This window comes from Myripristis murdjan, chromosome 4, assembly GCF_902150065.1.
Source record: "Myripristis murdjan chromosome 4, fMyrMur1.1, whole genome shotgun sequence".
NCBI lineage: Eukaryota > Metazoa > Chordata > Actinopteri > Holocentriformes > Holocentridae > Myripristis > Myripristis murdjan.
The window spans coordinates 27219416-27242631 of record NC_043983.1 but is presented as its reverse complement, the minus strand read 5'-3'; the positions used below and the strand labels follow the sequence as shown (position 1 = coordinate 27242631).

The 23216-nt window shown below is 41.4% G+C and overlaps 1 protein-coding gene across 2 annotated transcripts; it reads right to left on the bottom strand.

Annotated features, from left to right (window-relative positions):
• Positions 1-136: 136 nt before the first annotated feature.
• Positions 137-23079, bottom strand: fam102bb (family with sequence similarity 102 member Bb). Of its 2 annotated transcripts, XM_030049845.1 has the most exons (12): positions 22809-23079; positions 16749-16869; positions 14710-14739; positions 13975-14091; positions 13331-13377; positions 10106-10200; positions 7846-7944; positions 7454-7477; positions 5213-5468; positions 4073-4209; positions 3507-3576; positions 137-2585 (listed from the first exon to the last, which is right to left on the bottom strand). In XM_030049845.1, the coding sequence occupies exons 1-12, from the start codon at positions 22952-22954 to the stop codon at positions 2543-2545; spliced, it is 1185 nt and encodes a 394-aa protein (XP_029905705.1). In that variant the 5' UTR covers positions 22955-23079; the 3' UTR covers positions 137-2542. The 2 variants fall into 2 exon arrangements, with proteins under 2 accessions (XP_029905705.1, XP_029905706.1); XM_030049846.1 differs by lacking the exon at positions 7454-7477.
• Positions 23080-23216: the final 137 nt, after the last annotated feature.

Sequence of the window (23216 nt, the reverse complement as noted above, 5' to 3'; positions counted from 1 at the left end):
TTAAAATCTAATAATCCTTGGCCTCTAAAATCTAAAAGCATATTAACTGAGGAAAGCAGTGATTCTCCTGTAGGGAGCCACAGACCAAAAAAAAGTCCACAATGTAGGGAAATGTTTGCATCACGACACACTGGGAAGATTTTTAAGTGTATATTTTATTCAACAGTGCAAGGTACACATTGAAAGCATACAGTACACCTGTTAAGGAAGCAAATGTTGGTCAGAAGGATAAGTCTGCAACAGGAAACATGGGACTAGACACTGTCAAGACAGCGAAGAAAAACGTCACTTTACAGGAGAATACATTTTACAGCTCCAAATAAGCACAGCTTCACAGAAGAGAAGAAGCAACCATGTTTGTAACAACATGTTAGGTACCAAGGTGAACAACTACCCGCCTCACACAGGTAGAACAAGTGATTTTTTTTTTTTTTTTTAAATCAAAAACAAAAAAATACATTTAACTTTCGTTTTATGTTTTTCAACAAAACTCCAAGAGTTTGATATTTGGTAGCAGAAAATCTTTTACTACACATTGAAGGTCTCAAATAAGCAATGAGAACAAAATTAACTCCTAAACTAGATAGGTTTGAGTTTCTTCTGAATACGGAAATATTGAGAATAAAAGGCGGCACGATATCAATAAATGAACGGAGAACGCTCCTGAAAACACAGTGATATCCTACAAATGTGATGGCAATATAGAGTCAAAGCTATTCAACTAACAAAAGGACTTCTAAATCATGCAGACACAAATCATACAAACACAAACTGAGAACACTCATTTTACAGTTATAATACCGTACATTAATGACACTTGTGCAGGTATTGGCTTCCATTTAGTTAATCTTAAAGAGGCAAGTATAGCTGCCTCCACTATGGCTTATGACAGAGACACACAAGGTTACAAGTAATGCACGGTCTGTTGTGAATTGCTGAATTTTTTTTTTTTTTTTTTCTAAATACTTCTTACCGTGCCTGACTTGGCTCCAGATATTAACAGTGGGTTGTGCACTCATGCTGACTTCCTGTCTAATAAACTGTATGCTTATTTGCTATTAGCTTAGAAACGCAAATATTCAACAAGCATGATGTCACGAGTCCAATGTCACAGCAGTTTTTTTTTTTTTGTTTTGTTTTGTTGTTTTTACTGCTGTGGTACACTTAAAGGCAAAATAGACGTTTTGAGTCACTGATGACTTTTCTGTCTGCGGCTCTGATTGTTGAATTAAAAAAAAAAAAGTTCTTGAATCTGATATGCTGCCCGGAGTCAAACACACCCATCTCACAGTATTACTCTGGTGCTTTTGAATACACTCGGCATTATGTAGATTCTAATGGCAGTGGATTACTTAACCAGTCCTTCACTGTACACAGCTGACATGAAACAAAACTACACGGTACGCATCAGTGGGACAGAGTCACATTCTTGCAGTAGTCACAGGATCACTCATATGTGTGAACTTTTAGTGTATTTTTTTTTTAACAGCGGTAGTCACTGTAGATGTCCCCCTCTTCCACATGCAGCACCGGGGCTGCAGAATTTCCTACCATAAAACTGATGTTGAAACAGTGTACCAACCAGGATGTGAGATTTATCACATGATTACAAGTAGGCAAACTGTTCTCCCATTACATCTATACAAAAACAGGACAACAAGAGGTCATTTCATATTATAGTCCCTCATTCATCCCACAGCATTACTGTTATCACTAATTAAAAATAAAAAAAACAAAGTGGTCTTACCACATAGCAAACACGACCACTCACTCACTCACTCACACACCCATGCATACCCACAACATATCACAAATAGCTCTGATGCCTTATGTCTGTAGCAAAATATCTTCCATTATGTTAAAAACACCAGTGGGTGTTAGAGAGCAGCTTACTTTTGAACATAAAATAGAACAAAATCTATGTTAAAAAAAAAAAAAAAAAAAAGGCAGTTTAAAAACAAAGGAGGACATCACCGGAAGACAAAACGGATCACTATGGAATGTTTTGAAAAAGCTCGGCAAACTCCTCGGGAGGTCGGGGAAATTTCACTTCATTCATCCACCTGTTCTCTGTTGGTGAAGAAATGATGATGTTTTCCAGTTTCTAACCATTTCAAACAGACCGGAGGTGGAGGCCAGGTGACACAGCTGACATTAAAAACACCAGGATAATAAACACCCAGGAAGAAAAACAGAAGTGCACACTACTGTCAGGAGGGAGGGGTGCCACACATGCATGGTGAACTTTAGAAACATACTGGCTGAGGTGTTTTACTTGCCGTGGGTCAAAACACTTTGTTCTGGCTGAGATTACTGTCCACCTCTTGCTTTTGAACTCTGCCCATGGAGCGACAGTTCACTTAGTAGACAGGACACAAGAGGGCGCAGTTGTAACATTGTCCTCGCTGCACTGAGTGGTCTGGTTAGGCATGGTGCCGATCACACACGTGAGCTGCTGCTCCGACAAAGATTCAAATACACAGCCTCGTTCCTGGGTTCTGGAGTTAAGTGAAGTCTGTCCATCTCTGGGAGGCTGCGGGGCTTAACGCTTCATCACCACCTGCTCGTATGCTCCACCACCAACCCTGACATGACAAAGAGAAGACAAAATCAGATATTAAGAAAGCTAACTCACAATTCAAGAAGTGTGTCATTCCCTCTCTGTTTAAGAAAAGATGATACTTAAGCCTCAGGGTATGCAGGAAGAAAATGTGTTGTTCTTGACCTGCAGGATTTGGCTTACTCATAATCCCTAAAGATGTTTTAAAGCTGCACTGAGCAAGATTATTCTGTAAAAACACACCTGTCTTAGTCTACTTCACAAAGTGGGGCTGCACTAGACCAGAGTGTCACATCTCCACTGACCGAGGTGCTGCCCTATTTGATCGATACCAGGCGTGAGGCATGTCCGCAGGCAGGAAATCTTCTCAGAGTGAACAAAGTGATGAATCACAACACAAGACTTGTCTCTTAAACGGCACTGAGCAGGTGCTGAATGCAGACAAGTCTAGAATCGGCTCAATCTGCTGCAAAACTTTTTTTTTTGTCACCCTACAAGCCACTAAGACAAGGCATTAAAAAAAAAAAAATTCAGTTATCTCTTGCTGCCACTGGGGGCCGCTAAAGTGCAAACTTGCCTAGTGCAAGCTCGAAACAAAATTGATTCTGAGAAGATATTTTTTTTAAGTAGAGTTTTCTTATTTTGCTGTTTAATTAGCTGATAATGCAAAAAGCCTACTGTAGCTCCAATGATGAGGTGCAGTTTTTTCCAAATGAATTCCAGATTTCAAAGTTGTCTTAAGCTTGAGGTATGAAGAAAACCTCTCTGGACAACCACTGGCATCCGTGGTAAAGGCAGCTGATGGCAGGAATAAAGAAATAACGGCAACAGAAACAGGCTGCAACTGCTTATGATGATAATCTTCCAACTTCCAACTGAAAACACCACATTTTGAGAAGATAAGTCATAAGTTTATCTTCAACATCCAGCGGCTTGCAAGACTCACCTCGTGGGAAGGTGATGGCTTCCGAGGGCCGTGCTTCCCCCGGGGCCAACAAACAGACGCAGGCCCTCCTCTGAAACACACAGTTTTAGCATCACTCATTTCGTAAAGAGAACCCCAACATCCTCATGTATAATTCCTGTCATCAGGAGCAGCTAGTTGCTAGGCAATCTAAAAATAATCATGTATTGACAGCAGCTTTCTTTTCTCAGCTGTTAGCTGGATGAGACCTTGGAAAGAATAACCCATGGCTCTGCTCAGAGCACACAGACTGAGTCAAGGGGTCATACGACATTCTCAGTTTAATTCTTGTGTAATGCAGTCATCAGGCACTTAACAACAAACAGCACTCCAGTGTATAACAAAATGGATGCATTTTGCAACTTGATCATTTTCCCCAGAGACAATACAAGATAGGAAAAAATGTTTCAGAACATCTGCTCATAGAAAAACACTGATCAAGACGACCCAAACATCCACATTACTGACTAAAGTGGCAATTCTGTGCTTGTGAATAGTTTACTCTTCCTGCGTGTTTCATCAAGTGTGTGTGAATGTGTGCGTCTCACCCTCAGCGCTGGAGTCTAGTAGGCTGGGTGTAAAGTCTTGACTTTGGAGAATCTTTTCCACGACATCATCAGCATCCACCCGCGTGTCGTCCATTCTCTTCAGCTGGGACTCCATGGAGTCCTGTTTCACCGGGTGTCTGGAGGGGGGACACACAGGGGGGTCAGTCTGCTTCAGTTTCAGCCCCAGTGCTGGACTCTAAAAATGCTGTCTGATGCACATTTGCTGTTTCATTAGTGTTGGAGGGGCATGGTAAATTAATAGTTCCTGATGCTCCTGAGTGTATTATGATTAACAGTTTCATGGAGTTTCTGAGGTGTGCAATTATTTTCTGGTGCTCTGGAGCATACTGCAAAGATTAATTAGCTCAAAACTGATACAAAATACCTGAATAAGGAAAACATGCTAAATTGAGGTATAATCAAGACAACAAAGACGGGGAGCAGAGACAGGGATGGTCCTGAGTTTGAGAAACCACTCTTATTTTTAGATCTCAAAAACACAATGTGTCAGTATCTTTAGGAAAAAAGCTTCAGATGACACTTTGATAATGAAGCCACAGACGCTCTTCCTGTGCTTTACCTCACATCTTTTTAACACCTGACAGCCGCTGCCTGAGGTACGACACAGGGCTCAGGTGTGAAATTTCCTTTGAGTGTTTTAAAGTTTGTTTTCAGTTTCTAAAATAACTTTGCTCTTGTGATGATTTTTCTCATGGTATCCAGCCTGAATGGCGTGTTGAATCCTTTGCACAGCATGTGCAATAAAAAGGGTTTAACTGTATGCCTGACTTAATTATTTTTTTTTTCTACGTAATTTCATTCATAATCCATCCATCCATTTTCCATACCGGCTTAATCCTCCTCAGGGTCACAGAGGGGCTGGTGCATATCCCAGCTTGCATTGGGTAGAAGACGGGGGAAAAACCCGGGACAAGTTGCCAGTCCAGCAGGTTTTTATTCAGAATTCTTGGAACTTTTATTTCTGTATTAGGCCCCATCTACAATCTGTTATGTCCTGCATTACAGCTGGAAATTCCACATGAACCACAGTGTTGGTGCAGCAAACATGTAAAAACAAGACTTCAGCAAGAGCTGCATATGTCTCCACATCACCTTTCATTGTTTGGTTGGTCTGCTCACCTGTTGAGTCGCTCGCAGGACGAGGCGCTCCGCACCGGCGTGCCTGCTGGGTTGCTAGTGGCGGCGGCGGCGGCGGCGGCGGCATCAATGGGGACCGGGTGTTCAGGCACGGCGGGACAGGGCCTGTTCTCCCGGTCCCGGTCCTCGCAGGGCTCTGGGATGCTGCCGATGCCCGTGGAGGCGCTGCCGACTGAGTGGTTCCTTCGGTGGCTGAACTCAGACAGGCTGGAGGAGCGGGAGTGACCTGTGCTGTAGCCTGAGAGGGACGGGCGGGGATGGGCTTGTAACTCAGTTCTCAACTAGAGTCACCTCAGGGGTGCCTTGACATTTTCAGATTACAGATTGTTATTCGTCCAGCAGCTCTTCATATTTTGCCATCTCTTCTCTCATAACATTAGGTTTAACTAGGACACATTTATTAGTAACATAAAGCTATGCCTTGGGAAGTCCTGCATTTGTTTATTGTGGCACTGAAGAGGCTGATGCCCACTGCAGCACTGGTCTGTATTCAACTACTACTGCAAAAAATAGAATCCAAAAAAAATCCTTTGATGAGAGTACGTGTTGCTCTTACCGTTTTCCCTCCTGTAGGGCTGTGATCAGCGTTCTGCTCTCTTTTTATTTATTATTTAACCTTAGTCCCCCCTCCTGCTCCATGTTTTAAACTTAACTGGCAATGAGCTTTTGTTTTCTTATGATTTCTATTTTTAAATGTATTACTCCTCATTCTGACCTATATTTATGTACAGCACATTGTGTTATACAAATAAAGTCTGATTGAGAATTTGATACCATATACATCCTGCAAATGTCAACACATCTAGAGACAAATGTATATGAAGATTCAGCTAGAATGCTGAACATGAATCAAACCACCAGTTCATCAAATAGTATTCACCGGTTATTACATTTTGTGCTATTTTGCAGCTGAAACCCAATTTGCTGTTCCATCAAGCAGGTTTTAGACAGTGTTGAATGATTTAGTAGTGGAGTCGAGCTACAGCAGCGCCCACACACTCACGTGTTCTTCATGCCTGAAGCGGGCTGTTAATGGCAAAAGACATTTCAGGGCATCAGTGTACTACAGCCACGGTAGAGAAGCAACTCCCACACACTGATGAGATAGTTGTGTTTGAAACAACTATCGAGAGCGACAGAGGTCACTGTGGATTATCCGCATGTTTAGGGCACTATGCAAATTTGTCCAAAATTAATTTTGTCCTCCTGGGATGATTGTATGATTTGCACTGACTGGCCCATTTTCCATCCCTTTCCATCTTTCGCTAGGTGATTCCTCATATAGACTTACACCAGTGACTTTGATGATCACTTTCATACATTATGCCTCCCTGGCAATGACAGAAAATTCATTTTCAGAATGAGTTTGCCATTATAGCTGTTACAGTGCATCTCCCCACTTCCTGTCAGGTCTTTTATTACTGTTATCTGATCTGCCTGTAATAGGAACTGAAGCCTAAGGTCTAAACTGTTCTGGAGGCTGTCTTTGCACTGTAAAATGTCTCTATTACTACTTTCCTCCCAGCAGCTGAATGCTTGTGCAGTTCAAGCTCACCGGTTAATTTTTTTTTTTTTTTTTTTTTAAATATAAAACTTTAGCTTTTTATACAAGTTTTGGGAAGAACCAAGGACTATGTTTTTGGAGTTTAACCTGGAAGACTTTATATACCACTCACCATGTATGCTTCAACATGTTAGACAAAATCTCTTTGAAAGCCTGATTCAATCAGTTTAGAATAATAAAGAATAAAAACTTAGGATCAAGTGTAAATTAGCCCTAAGAGGATGTGGAAACATGAACCATTAAAAAACAAAAACATTACAAATGATATGATCAAGGGAACACCCAAAGAGGCAGTTGGTTTGTAGTTAAAAGATGCAGAGGGGAAAAAGCCTCCCTGTTTTGATTATGGACCGATACAGATTTAAAAAAAAAACAAAAAAAAAAACAGCAGGAATTATGGGAGCTGTGGCTGAAGTACCTACACCTGCCATGCAGAGAAATTCTCATGTTAAAGTCAATTTCTTCAAATTCTAAATCACAAAAGCAAGGCAGAGAAACATAATCTGAATGGGTGCACACTACACATTTTTTGCCAAGATTGAGACACAATTTGTCTGAAGGATAAATGATAAAAACCCCAAGCTTTTCCAGAACATTGTGATTTTCCACTTTGGCACGTTGGCCTAAACGGACTCAAGGTATTGTGCATGAGAGCTTACCGTTAGCATGTGCCCTAAAACATACTGAACAAACAAAGAGGAAAGTGTTAAAATGAAAGAAGGAAAATCTAGCTGAGTCACTGTATGATGTGGAAGCAACTGTCAAAAGAGACTGTAATGTCAGCAGTTAAGGAGATCATGGCTGCGCTAGAAGCCAAGATTGATATTTTTGGACATTAAACTTGTTTCTTGATGTTAGCATTGTAATTTTGCCAACCCTTGATATGAGATGTGTCCGCTTCCAAATGGAAAGTTAAAAACTGTTCTTATGTCTTTTAAAAATGGTTTGCATGAATGCCTGTAGCTCCACATAAGCCAGAAACAAGTCTAATCCCAGAAAATCAGAATGAAACATTCAGATGTGTTTAGAGAGAGAGAGAGAGAGAGTCTACCTGAGAGTTTGGACTGCTGGCTGGCATAACTGGAGGTTCGAGAGTGTCCGCAGCCCCCGAGCTCATCAGGAACAGCGGTACACTTCCCTTCTCGACTTTCTGCCCAGTTAGAGAACAGAAGAAAAGAGAGACAGGGGTTGATAGAGGCCTGGAAGCAAAGAGTGTCCTCTGTTGCAACAAGTGATACTCTGTCATCTGAGTATCAATGTTCTGATCTACATTTTTGGCCTGCAATACTGATCGGGGTTATTAAATTTTAATTATCTGCCAATACTGAGTACAGATTCAAAATCCTTGCTGGGCTGCCAGAACGGGGCTAACCAAGAATATTAAATGTCCCTGAGTCCAAGTGGACACAGACGAGGGAAATTGTTATTTAATGTAACTGGGTTTTGATGTGCATGTTTGCTTGTATGCACAGAGGTGTAGGAATGTAGGAATGTAGAATTTACAGCTTATCCAGCAGCAGTACTTACCATGACCAGATAACAGTTTATTATCGTGAGCTACAGTTATTTCAGAGCCAAGCCAAAGAAACATTACTACAGTCCAAACTGAAAAGCCTGCACACAAGTCCGGTCCCAGGAGCCGTTAAACACAGAACAACTGCCTATCCAGGAGCCACCTTCGCCCGGGTGCTGGGACCGGACTGCAAGTAGTGGCTGCTGATGGGCTCTGCTTTCCTGCAGGAAGGTGACCCATCTGCACCAAAGCTGTTTTGTGGCTAAAATGATCAGACCGGCAGAGCAGAGGCAAGCTCAAGCCAATCCAGAGGGCAGAGTCACTCCAAATGCACCATTAGACAGATGTAACCATATTTTTCATAGGTTTATAATCCTTTGTAGTTCTAATTCTTTTTAAGTCGACAATAATACCCATTTTTGTTCTGTGTTTACTGTATTAAATAAAATAAAATTAGGCAAATTAATCAAATAAAATCATTCATCAAACAACTTGTAGCCAATACTTCAAAATTCAGCTGAGTTGGCTCTGATACAGTGCCCAGTATCAGATCAGTGCATCTGTTGTTCATTTTTTTTTTTTTTTTTAATTCTACAGGGCTCTGTTTAATGGTGAGACATTTATACCTTGATGTCTTGTAATTTTCATCTTGATGTAGTCAGAAAGCAACCAGGGTCAGCAAATAATCAACACACTCAGAAGTTACAGAGGGCAAAATAAGCCCACCACTTCCAGCATCTTCCCAATGACTTCTTACTCACTGAACTACACAGCTTACACACTACATGTGTACATACATCGCAAACACACACAGCTACAGTAAGCTATGTGCATGGGGCTATGGGTAAAATGACAGAATAGCATCTGAAGCACACAAACACGCCAACACAGACCCACGCATACACACTGTCCTATTTTTAACCATTCGAGAGCCTACCCACAGGGGTCAGAGCAGATTGTCGCAAATCTAAAATAGAGCTAGTTTAAATTATACATGAAAGAGCAGCACTACTCTCTAAAGCTTCCAGGAGGAACAAGCATACAACACTCCAACGTGTGCACACACAACTACACATACACACATACAACAAAGGACAGAGGGATGGAGAGGAAAGAGGGGGATGGAGAGAGTGGTGAGAAACACAGCAGAAAGGGACAGCTGGAAGAGAAGCACTAAAGGGAACATGCACGGCAGTTAAATGAAGCAAGACTACAAGTGTATTTCCTTAGAAACACATGCATGCACACAGGGGAGGGGAATCAGCTAGACATGAGTTAAAGGATCGATATTTGCAACTTAACTATCCAGACTGCCTATGGAAATCATTAACCGTCTTCAGCACTGAGAAGTAACATGACTGATCATTATTGATAACTTCAACAAATAAACAAACATCTCCTGTCTAGCTATCTATTTTAAAAATGACAACAAATGCCAACACTGATCAGTGATCACTAGTGAGGTAACATGGCCAAAAAAAAAAAAAAAGCAATATGAAAAGGGAACACAAAGCTGGTGAAGACTTTTTTGTGCAAGTTTCTACCACCCTATATTCCATTACATTTCCATATATGCATGCTTGTTTCATATTTTCATATTGGTATAGAGATATAAGCATATAAAATCAGCTGATAAATGAACATGGATGAAATTCTTAGTAAGTCACTACCCTGTGCGACCAAATCTTTAATTAAATCAGACCAGCCAACCAAGATGCCCTTCATCATAAATCTCCATACACACATCCATTATATATAAATGTAATGGGCTAAGTAAGAGCAGTGTAGCCGGTCTCACCAGTGCAGGCCTTCTGTGAGTCTCCTCCTCTCCTCTCTTCCAGAAGGCTCTCTCCATCACCCTGGATCCCTATCACCGTGGCTGTGGAGGGAGGCCTGGTGACAGAGCAAACACCATGAAGCTGCGTTCCCAGTCTTCTATTTCAATGTGTCAGTTATTTAAATAACTCAAAGGAATGACAGATAGGGGATGAAGAATGACAAAAACAGTAAGGAGAGAACAGACTAGAAAATTAAAACACAAAGGAGGTCATATGAAATATTTCCAATTCCACTTCCAGCATAGTCTTATAGTGAATAAACTTTCTCAGTATTTAAATCCTGGCTGCACTAAAAGGAGAGGATGCGACTTTTGGCACCAACATATAGGCTACTGTATAATTTTTAGGTCATATTTTGCCTCTGGGTAAACTAGCGCTTCTCTCCGCGTTCTGACACATTTTCACTGAAAGGCACATTTGTACCCTACATTTCTTTTTCAAGTCTCTGTCAATCTGAGGAAGAAGTAGTATGGTAAGATGATATACATCACTTGCTAACTGATGAGACAGTCTTTGACCTGTAGAAAACCTATTCCCTAACAGTATTTACACTGAACTCACAAAGAGGTCAAATAATTTTTTTAACTTATATTTCAGCCAGTAAATGTGGCTGAGTCTGTATTTTACATGGTACATAACGGTTCAATTATCATGCAATTTCACACACTGCAATCACTGATCAACATATATCCAAGAGACACCTGAAATAATAATCTTCTACTGTTGCTCGCATGTATCTTTCCCATGTGAGACACAGCATAATGTTGGTGTAAACTCAGCTGAATGCCAGTGGTGACAACTGTCAGTGCCACACCCAAGACTGCAGCAGGAATTCTTGGAACAATTTCCAAACAAATGCTGCCAGTTGTGGATTACAAAATCAGTTTCAGTGTCTCAACATATCACAAAGTTCAATATTGCTCTGCCAGTGAAGTAGCAGCAGGTTGACTCATTATAGGGATATGCCTGTGATTATAGAATCATGATCACAGACATGATAATCCATAACTATCATTTTATTTTACACAGGCTTCACCCTCGAGCAGGGCTCTACTGGCACAATCATGTCACTCTCTGCCATGACACTGCTATGATACCAACATACCCTATCACAAGTCTGACTGACTGTGAACTAACAACAGGTGCAACATGTCACCACTGCCCTTTGCCATACATAATGCAACACTCCTATGTTTTTCACACTTGAACTCCAGTGCTGGTGACTGCTGAGAATTGGCTGATCAAAGACCAAGACTGTAGATATAATATGATGAAAGGACAGGGCATTGACTAAACTGTGTGTAGAGTTTGCACAAATAGCAGCAGGAGAGTCCCTGACTGCTAACTGCATTGGCTTGCAATATGTTGTCGCAAAAGCCAGTAGGCAAACACCATTAAGCACCACTCTCAACACCACTCGCAAGCAGCAAGGAGACACAGGGTCTCTGAGAGCTCGCTGCTCTCTACATTCAAACCTAGCCGGCTGATGATGTGTGGGCCCCAAGAGAGACGCTTAGACTGCCACTCATGCATCTTTTCTTTAACGCAGACATGGAGGAGCACAAGCTCATGAGGATAGTTAAAGAACTTGCTCTTCTAGTAAAGGGGTGAGATGCTTATCAGAAAAATAACATGAATGCACATTCACTCCCTTAGACAGCTAAACCATTACTTGTCCCCATCTCTTGTGCAGAGAGATGACAAAGCATGACACTTGTGGGGAGGCTGACACAGAAACAAGCCTGACTATCAAACTTGTAAGTGAGCTTGGCTCTCAGTTGGGCCAGTCGTTCGAATAAAATGGAGCTTTGCCCTGTGATTCTTTAACAAGCTGACATGTATCGAGATAGCCCACTGCACTAAGCACAGGAGAGGCAACTCTGAAAGGACTACCCACTGGGTGCTACTGTTCCTTGCTCTTGCAGAGAACAGAGAGAGTGGGCAGAATAGCGTAGGAGCAGGACACCACCTGGGCACAGATAGGAGAGAGGTCTTTGTTACTGGTCTCCTCAAAGGGCAGCAATGGTCTTCCTCCTGGTGTGGATGGAGGGGCCAGCGACAGGAGAATTAAGGCCAGGGCAGATGGGCCAGGCCCAGGAGGCCCAGCGGCACATTCTGCTTCGCTGTCACTGCACTCGAGGCGCAGCTCTGTCAATCATGCTGGGGGAGGGAGGCTCCAGGACAGGACATTTACAGCAGGGGTGAAGGAGCTGCCAGTCTTCTTTGGCATTGCTCTCAAAATGCAACTTAGTGCAGTCTGGCTACCTCTTTATCCTCCAAGATGTAGGCCCAGCACCACAGGAAGTGACAGTGGTAACCAGTCTGGAGCATGTTGAGCAGCACTTTGCTAGGAATGTCAGACACCGCCAGTCTCGCCCATGTTGTGTTCAGGTCAACAAAAGCGGATTGGCAAGTGTTGTTGCTCCTGCCTTATAGATATACACAGAAAACAGCAGAGCCCCATAGCGTTCAATATGCTCACCCTGGTTGGTGGAGCATAAACATGCAAATTTGCAGTGCACTGAGGCATCTTGAGTGGCTAAGAGTGAATCGTCCATGCAGTGTTTCCTCTATAATGTTATGCAGCTGTGCTTTGGGTAATAATTATAATTTTGTCCCATATCTGTTGCTGTTTGGCTCTAAGTTATGTTTCTAGCTCAGGTTATAATGTTAAAAATGTTTCAGTTATAGTATAATCATTACTTCCAATACATTTAAACTGAACCATTTCTAGTTTTAGGCAATAGTAAGACTAATTATAAAGTTCATTTTAGTTTTGCATTTAGTCTTGCAGTGATGGCAATTCCCTTGCTGTGGTGGTGCACCACTGCTAAGTGAATTCAGAGGAAATGCTGCTCTGTGAAATGGAACAAACTACATCACTTTGTTATTAGCCTCAAAACTGTCCTCCTTTATTTCTTTTACTTCATACAAAGCCTCACAGGAAGGATATACTAAAAGATGTTCACAATTACATTAAAAAAGACCTATTAATCAACATAATGGCACTAAACTCAATGTGTCAATTCAGATTTTCTAAGCTAAATACACTGGTAACCTCTCCAGTAAGAAGGATCTTCAATTTAACACTTATCGAAGAGTAGATAAAGAATACAATATCACTGACTCAGTGCAATATCATCTGCCATCCAAATACAGCCGCATTTAAAAGTGAGGAAACTTACGTTTTAAAACAGGGGTCCCCTGACATGAGCTGTGTACTGATGATAACCTGTTACAGAGGAAAGATTTGTTAATTGATTCAGGTTTCAATGAAATTCAGCTTGCTTCAAGCTATTCAAGTGCCTTGAGTTAGCATGTATTATATGATATCCAATAAAAAAGGGAAAGGCTGAAAGGAGCTCAAGCTTAGCTGCCCTTGATTTGAAGTTGCACACAAATAGTATATGGATGAATGCACACTAACTGAAAAACAACAATATGCACTCACAGAGAGTAGTTGAAGTGTTGATACTAGATACCCTGACTAGTCAAAGTGTTTTTCTTTCACCAAGTTTGCCTCAATGTTTATTAGCACTGGTAGAATTCCCCATTAAAATCAACAGATCCTGCCAGTAGTAGGGCAGCTCCCTAACTAACAGCCAGTACTACTTGTTTTTAGCTGCAATTTACATCTGACCATTCCCTTTGGTTTCAATGAGGAGTCTTGTTGTTGGTGGTGGTAATGCAAACAAGATGTTTCTGACAAAAACAGTTTCCCTACAGACTAAACGTTCCTAGTTAAGAAAAGTACTTTCTTTGATGCATCCCCTCACAGAAGATCAACTGTAGTGCTGTTCTGAAAGTGTTATCCAAGCTCCAGCAGTACCTTGAGAATGGAGTTATCCTGACGAGTATTTTTGGTATCGTAGCCTTCCAGCAGACATCTGCGGGTTGTATTCCCTGAGCCAGCAAACTCTGCCAAATTCAGGTCTGCAAATCCAAGCTACAGGAGAGAGAATGACACCGGGTGACCTTCCATCTCTGTCTCAAGTGATCATCAGCTCGTCTATTGTCACATCAGAACTGTGACAATGTCTTGGTATAAAATGACAAAGCTCTGAATGTGAGAGCAAATTCAGGGAAATTTACCATATAATACTAATATCTCATTCCAACTCATCTCTAATGCAACCTCAAGATGATAGCCTATCATGTGTATTTATTCATCAGTCTTTTTTCTGAAATGTTCTGTACTTTTGATAACTGAAAAAGTTAGCTCTTTATTCCTGAAAATACACAAGAACAGGTTTAGCATGCTTAGAAAATACTTTCGTAGACTGAAAGTAAGCCCACATGACATAATGAGCCTACTGTACCTGCAGGCAGCGGAAGCCATCTGTTTGCTAAGGGCTCTCAAGATCAACTACATATACACCACTGATTACTGTAAACCTGTGCTACAGTGTACATGGAGCTCTGTGTGTGTGTGTGTGTGTGTGTGTGTGTGTGTGTGTGTGTGTGTGTGTCTGTGTGTGTGTGTGTGTGTGTGTGTGTGTGTGTGTGTGTGTGTGTGTGTGTGTGTGTGTGTGTGTGTGTGTGTGACAAATGTCTAACAAATTACCTTTGCATATGCCTTCCCACCCTTCAGCTCCTGTAAAAGAGAAGCATGAGCAAATTGAAAAGAGCATAAAAATGCCTTCAAACTGCAGGCATTTCAGCTTCATTTAGACATGATTTTAAGTATAATGTGGCTGGAAAAGCCTACAAAGTAATGATTATATTTCCATTCAATTTACACTGAGCTTCAAAAATAAATAAATAAATGAAATGTTTTGACTCCATACACCACTTCAAGTGAGATCAGATTTGTAGCCTTAACAAATGTTTTAACCTTGAGACTAGGTATGACAGCTTTCAGTTTTCTTTCTTCATAAAAATAAAATGACTAAATACTACAGATGAAAACGAAATTTCCTCAATGTAATGCACACTGGTGGGGTACCATGCCACTGGTTCAACGTCCCATTATTTAGAAACTCCAATAGTCCAAAAAATGTCCCATTGGACCGAAAGCCCATTAGCCTGTTATCCCAAAAAACAAAGGCCCATTGCTCCGAAATGCATCCACCTGAATCTTAACCTGAGGAGACCTCTGCCTAAACTTAAGTGGACATTTTTCAGACTATTTGGGTTTCAGAATAATGGGCCTTTGGACCTTTGGGAGCACCAAACCGCGGTGAGAGCTAATTGTGTGAAAAATCTGACCTTCAATACCCAATGCCAGTAAACCGCACACAGCATCAACGCAAGTCAGTGATACTTTATACCAAAGGATATTAAAGTGACGAGAAAGGCAAAAGATCTAATTTTGGCGAGTCCGGCTTCCTCTGAACAAACCGCTCTCTCGCCGCTGTTTAGAAGACAAGCTCGTGTTTCACTCTCAAGTTTCAATCTGCTGTTTCCTGTGCATACCTGATAGCAGAGTTTTTATCTGGCGTGCGTGCTGAATCTGTGTGGTGTCAGTAAGCAGGGCTGAGATGCTCTTTGTTACTGCAGTCTCACGATTACACATACAATTTTATAATACTCACAATCCTAAAGTGGCATTTTTACACAAACACCTTGCCTGGTATGTTCCATAATGTCAGATCTTTATTCTATGCTGTATTAATACTACCGAGACAGTTCCAAGACATGATTTTATACTTAATTATTTGTCACTGGTATTGCTTTTAATACCTTTGGCTTACTTTTACTGTTTTATAATTGTTCTTGTCATATTGTATCTATTTAATTTATGTGACCATGTATTTTTCACTGTGACGTCTCAGCCTCATACTATGATTTAGCTGGCTTCCTCTTTTTTTTTTTTTTTTTATTGTGTACATGTGCCTCAGTGTCAATTGCATCAATAAATGTTGCCTATGTTGAAACATAAGTGGCCACTGAGAGAGCTCTTAACTCAGTAAAGTCCTGTCCTCTTGCCAAATAACCACTAGTGTACAGTACTTGTGTGACATGTGTGACTGAATTATGCTCAACCCCAGATTGTACAGATGAAAACATTTGTAATATTTTCATTATCTGTTCACTTAAGAATTACTTTACATGCTGTATTTACTTCTGAATCCCCATAATTTTTTTTCCCTTTCTTTTTTGAGTACTTTCTGTTCAGAGTTTTGTTAGTTACATAATGTTGTGGGAAAGTTGAGAGAGAGCGGAAAGAGTTTAATCCAACCAAATACCTTCATCTGTCTTCCCATGTAAACTTCTGTTACAACTCATCTAGAATAGCCTAATATTATTTTTACAGGACTGACTTGTTTTTGTAGTGATCTTCCTGTAGTGCCAAGGATTACCAATGCACATCATCATAATCATCATCAGTATTATTATCACTATTATTATAATTAGTAGTAGTAGTAGTAGTAGTAGTAGCAGTAGTGGTAGTAGTATCATAAGTAGCACTAGATTTTATCAAGTAGGTTGTTCTTTATCTTTATGCTTATGCGTGCATGTATGTTTGTGATCAAAATCAATAATCAATTCACAAGGAAGAAATCTTGCCTGTTGCAGCTCGGTCTAGTAATTTTGTTTGTTCTCACCCAAAACATGTGGAGAGCACTGAAAAGCTCAGGGGTAAATGCACCCATACGGTACCTTTCGGACTGACACTCGACACACACAGGGGTCCAGGACGCCTGTTCCTGCACTGGCACTCATCTTGCAGGGGAAAGAGAACCTCTTCTTCCATCGAACACAGTTAGCCTGCACTGGCTCCCTGTGGAGAGAAATCACAAGGACTTAGGGCAGGGGTCTGGTCTGGACCCCCAAGTTGAGTCTCATTAAGCTCTGGACCCTCATTTGAAGTCATTTTGGCCTTGAGACTGTGATATGAAGATGTTCTTAATTCTTATGCACACACACACACAAAAAAAAACATAAGTGAACAAGATGGTCTGGTGTCACTTCAACTCTTTGCAAGGTGCATGGACGAGCAGGAACAAGAGGATTCCAGCAACACTTGAAAACACAGAGGAACCCACTTTAATGTTAAAACAAACACGAATTGGCAGATAGCATGCCTCTCTGAATAAAACAACCAATTCGCAAACTAGCAAAACAATTACCGGCACATTAGTATAAACAATACCAGAAAATTAGAAAAGAAATTACCTGAAATTAGCAAATGAGTATATTTTTTTTAATTGCGAGAAAACTGTATTTATAATTATTAAAATGCTAAACTTCAAATCAGTGATGCTGGATCAACATCAGATTTTTGTGTATTCACAGGCTGTGTTCAGACACCTTTCACAAGCATTTGAGTTTAAGTGAAATTAAACTATTCCTCATTTTGCTGGGGACCCCCTGGAAAACCCTGAAGGACCCATGAAGGTACCCAGACCCCGCTTTGAAAACCACTGTCTTAAGGCATTGAGCACACATGATGTTCGACGTTCAAAGCCGACTGTATGACTGCTCCTGCCGTCAAAAGCCTCAAAACAATATTAATAAGAAATGGTGCTTTCAGATGGAGGCTCAAGGCACTAACACTGCCACTGTTAGCATAAGCTTTGCATTCCCTCTGCAGCTCCGTCAGCACAGCATGTCATTTCTCATAAACTGTGAAAACGGGTTAATTTTCCTACACATTTCTGACAGTTTTGGACAAAATATCACCTTCTATTCATGGGAGAGAATGCCAGCTGTCGATTACAATTTAGAAACACAAATATTTAAAATAGTGTAGCCATAATGCTTCCCTCCACTCAATACCTAGTCCATGTGTTATCAAAAGCCAGTGTGCTGTCTTCCCAGAGAAGCACACACACACAGCTCAGATGGATTTAGAGAACACTGAATTTGAACAGTTATGGATTTGTTTTAAGATTTCAGCTGCTTTCCCATAGATTTCTAGATGGAGCTTAAAATTTCCCTGCTTTATCTCTCGCTTTTAGCTTCCCTGGTCACATCCCTACAACAAATCACACAGACCCTGTATTACAGTGGGACAATTTCATTTCAGTGATTTGCCTATCACAATTACATAACGATGGGATGGGTTTAGATAGAAAATGGAAGGCTACTGGATTAATGATCCTCACAAATCTTCTCTGCTTAAGGCTACTGAACCAAGAGAAAGTAATAAGACAGAGTGCTTAGACTCTGGTCCTGCAGGGCACTTCATAAAGTAGCTCATCGATCACACTCCTGTTTCAGCTCAATGACTCGTTGACTGATGAATCCAGAGGTTAGGGTGGTGTGTGTGACCTGTGTGTGTGCATTGGCATGACAGAGGTGGAGTAAAATAATATTTCTCTCTCACATGCACACACAACCTCAGTCCAGTAGATGAGGTTAAACTGAGAGTGGGATGCAGCCTTCTTGCAGAGAAAGGAAGAGATGATGTGAAAGAGACAGTGTGTGCATGCGTGGGCAGCATTATGATAGCCCAGATGGCCTCTCATTCACTGGTTTGCTCTCTCTCTCCTCTCAGAAACACCTAACCTCCGTCTGTGAAGAAAAGTCTTGCAACATTAAGAGTTTGCATGCAGCGAGAAAGATAGGCGCGAGAGAAAGACACAGACACACAGAAAGAAATGTTGTTGAACTCTAAGTCATGCTCTGTGTGATAAGCTAACCCTGTAACCCTGTAATGATGATGACATAACACATTAACAGGGCCTGGGGATTGCTCTCGTTAGGATTGGCTTAAAAACAAGAGCTGAATATGCAGGCCTGTGTCGTGCGGTGCAACCCTGCTGCACGATAAACAAAAAGCTTCTCAAACGCTGACTTCATCCTGGAGTTCATATTTTCTGCGTGAACTCCCTGAGTCAGTAAGGGAACTCCCAGCCAGCTGGACACGGTGTGCCTCGGGGATTCTGAGTTGATTACATGCAGTCCAAAGCACTTCTCAGCGCAGCAAAATCCTATTAGTGGGTGTGACCGAGCTCGGTTTTAAGCAGAAACAGAAGTCAGAGTGAGGCTTGTCTGCCTTTCTCTCATCTCTTTGGATGGGTCAAATACCTTGCTAAGCTACAGCTGCTCTCTGTGCAAAGGCAGTTTCGCTCTGACTTCAAGATTTACGTTAATACATGCACTGATGCGTAGTCTAACACAGTGGGTTCAAAAGTGGTTCAGGGGGCTTCCAGAGGGTCCACAGCAAAATGAGTGCTAGATTAAATGCTGAAAGGCGTCAGAACGCACACAAGAAATCGGACATCCACCCAGCATCACTGATCTGACATTTAAATACCCACTTTTAATAAATATAAATGAAAGGGTTAATTTTACAGTTAATTAAGTCACTAGAAACTGTAATGGTACATGGTTTGAGTGATTACTTTAACATGATGTCGCACCTCTTTGAATCTCTGTCACTGCTCAAGACTGTCGTGTAAACAATTCAATACTTAGGACAAACAAAGTTATATTCTCTTATCAGAGGTTCCCAAGGCAAAATCATTTCAGATGAGGATCTGCAGCTCAATGAAAGCCAGCTTGGGGGTCCAGAACCTTACAGTTTTGAAAATCCCTGGCCTAAAACACACAGAGTTTGTTTACAGGCCTGAAAATGATTATCTGTTCATAGTGATTAAAATGTAACGGGGTGTCTACATGGGTGAGAGAGCACACGGTCAGCTGTTCATATGCTTATAACTAGTGACTGCAGCAATTTCATGTTTGACTGGTGAAGTGTAACCTTCATCTTTTTGTCAAACTACCACCATTAAACCACGGCACTACGATTTGGTGCGTGAACACTGCAGGTGCCCGGGGGACTAATGATTGTTGTGTAGAGTGGACGTTTTGCACACAGCTGGCTAATGGGTCTAATTATGGCCCAACAACCCCTACAGATGAGAAACATCAATACAGAGCGGATTAGGTCCAATATGTGGCTTCTCCATTGGCTCTGTGCTTTTTGTTTTGTTTTGTTTTTGTTTTTTTTGGGCTGTGTTAATTTATTTATGGATGAGAGGGTCTCATCAGGATTTGCAAACACTCAACATCAACTCAACAATGAGGTGCTGTCAAACAGAACTGCATAATTCGTCAAACCATCACAGGCATGTACCTGTAGAAGCAAGTGTGTGCCACAACCGTTTCTGATATGAAAGCTGATTGAAGGCTTACATGATTGCAGTGGAATATGACAAGTGGATTGCAAAAAATATAATCTGGCACTTCCGTATGTATTTTCAACCTGACTGGCCTTGCTTGGCTTATTCTAATATGATTAGGTGTTGAGTAAGGTCCTGACAGGAGGAGTAAGTCTGATTATTTGCCTGAGTGTAAACAGAGTTACTGTCACTAACAAACAAAATGATTTCCAACTGTATCTGACTTAGACGTAAACAGCAGCAATGAAAAGGTCAGACTTGGATCATGCAAGTCTGAATTCAGCCAAGAAATGTTTCTCTGTTTTTCAGAGAACAACTAACAAAGACAATTAGTCCTGGGCAGAGATGACGACAGCCTCGATTAAAAGCCACGTCAAAGGAAAATAAAGGAACACAGTAAAACAACAGGCCACACTTCCCTTAAAACTCAACGTTGGCATGACTCAGAGCATTAGAGGAAATTTATAGTTTGGAGGCCCACCCAATCAAACTGAGGTAGTAAAATGACACATTCACGAGTCACAGCACGCATTAAGGCTTGTGACTGTTGCTTCCTCCTCTACCTCTGGGATGAAAGAATCTCTTCCTGTGTGTCCCAAGGTGGCTGCCCACAACTGAAGAAATGCCTCCAACGCTAAAAAAAATGTAAATACAATGAGGCGGCCCTGATGCTGAAGCCTTGAAAGCATCCTGATTCACACGACCCGACAAACACAAGGGCTTTCTATTCAGCAAAGTCGCAGGAAGTGCTTTCTCTAGAATAAAAAGCGGGTTTGTTAAATAATCAGGGTGAGACCATGCATCTAGAGCCTTGTTCCAAGACAATATTTTCCTTTTGTAACCCAAGAGGATGCCAGGCTTCCCTTAACATTGAACAGAATGGGACCACAGAGTAACATTTCTGCAAGGTCCCAACATGACCAAAGCAATAGCACTGCTATTATACTTCCAGGGTGAGGGAATGGAATTTCAATTTACTCAGTTTCTGGTTTCTTGGGCATGAAAAGGTTAAGTCAGTACAAATTAAAAAGCTACAATGTGGATCAAGAGGAGCAAAGTGATCGATTTCCGACTTAGGTCAACAACACAGGCCATAAAAACACTAGAGAATTTTCATATTCCTGCTCAAAGATGGTGCATTTACTGGCAGAGGATGCCCCACATAAGGCCACAGACTATAAATGCTGGGTAAACTGAACATAGCTGTTAAAGCCCTGACTGCTGTAAAAGAGAAAGATGCACATTCATCACCATGACTCAGATGGGCAAGCCCTTGCTGGGGTGGATGCAAGCTTCTCTTTACACCATGTGCAAAATAAGCCATTAGTGAGATGTGGCTGGAAATCCTGTTTTTTCTTATTTGTGCATTATTCTAACACTTCACAGCCCTACATCTGCTTCTCTTTTGTTTATTGATCCCGAGCATAAATGTCTTTAATTGATGTCTCTTATTAAATAAAGATAAAATTCACTCTGCTGCTCTAAAGTAAACAGGCCTTACTAATGAGTAATATAAGAAGCCCCCCCTTTAAAAACAAGTTGATCACGACCCATTCTGATTACTGGAAACCACTCAAGCTGTCATACCACATGCAATAAAACAAAACAAATAAGTCTTATCTCATGATTGAAATGTTATCCTGTTGCAACCCAGTGGGCAGAGCCGCACAGTGACTGTGTCAGAGATGTAGGGGTGTGTCTCTCACTGGGCCCATCCTGGCTGGAAATGAATGCACTCATAACACTTAAGGGTGCTTTGGGTAAAAGCATGCATTGATGGTTCATGTAAATATAAATGCCTCTCGGGGTAGAGAAAGGGAAACTGAAAGGTGAGCTGCCAAAACTACCAAAACAACCAAGGAAATGATGTCACCTGATTTCTCTTCGATGATTGTTTTAGTTAATTTCGGAAAACTTCCCTGCATATTGGGAACCAAAACTTGATAATTCCGCTATGGCTGGTTAGGTTTTACATGTTCTTACGAGCCAGATGTCTTGGACCTACTTTATTTGTAACTTTAAAAGCCTCAAAATAAGCAGCATTTGATAAAAGAAAATAATTTCGCCTTGTGCCACTTTTATCAACCGGCTGTCCAGGTCACTAATATCGATTGCACAACATTTTGACCTTTTTTAATCTAATTGCCCTCTGTTTACAAGAATGGTAGCTGGAAAAACTTGGCTGGAAATGCACCCAGATGTCGGTCTTGACATAAATAATGCAAACTAAACTCCATATTGTACTTTCTTCCATTGCAGTCTGCCGTAACACACAGTGGCTAATGTTGTTTTTCTTCAGTTATTGTTAGTAATGCTAACATCACCTCCCCTTACCTTGCCACCTACAGACAGGTCGTATTAATAATTGATATTAACCAGTTAGCATCTGGCTGGAAAAAACGGGAAGCTTGGACACGGACACAACACACATTATGGTTTGTTTGTTTGTTTGTTTGTTTATAAACAATGAGCTAGCCAGTATCGTACACACCGAGCCACAGCTGCTGCTAGCTAGCCGTCGTTAGCCTGCTAGCGGAGGAAAACGGGTTAGGTTATGTTCTTATTGATTGAAAAAGCCAAACATCCTCACCGAGAGGACTCCTCGGAGAACCCCCCGTCCAGGAGCCGCACTTTACAGAAGAGCACGCCGTTGACAAAGGGGACCGACGAGAGCTCGTCCAGCTCGAAATCCACCTTGAACTTGAATTTCTTCTTTTTCATCATCATGAAATCCATCCACTGCTCGGTCACTCCGGGGAGGAAGATGCTCCGCTCTCCGCCGCCGCCGCTGACATTACAGACCCATTGTGTTAGTGTAGTGTTGTGATGAGGATGATGAAGCTGGTGACAACAGTCGCTCTCAAATCTGCCCGGAGGCGTAACCATGGGAACCCACTTCCGTTGCCTTCTCTTCAAAATAAGAGCACCAGTTTGGTTTGATTTTGGGAATAGTCTTGTGTTGTAGGTTTCTCTTTCTACAAGCATGGCTGCATTAATA

What these genes read in the sequence shown, in the direction of transcription:
- fam102bb (XM_030049845.1), bottom strand. Translation starts at nt 22,954, where the DNA reads ATGGATTTCATGATGATGAAAAAGAAGAAATTCAAGTTCAAGGTGGAT. An exon ending in CTCACAGAAGGCCTGCACTG is followed by an intron (nt 7,945 to 10,105) that starts GTGAGACCGGCT and finishes CTAACTGGGCAG; the next exon opens with AAAGTCGAGAAGGGAAGTGT. An exon ending in CCAGCAGTCCAAACTCTCAG is followed by an intron (nt 7,478 to 7,845) that starts GTAGACTCTCTC and finishes TTGTTTGTTCAG; the next exon opens with TATGTTTTAGGGCACATGCT.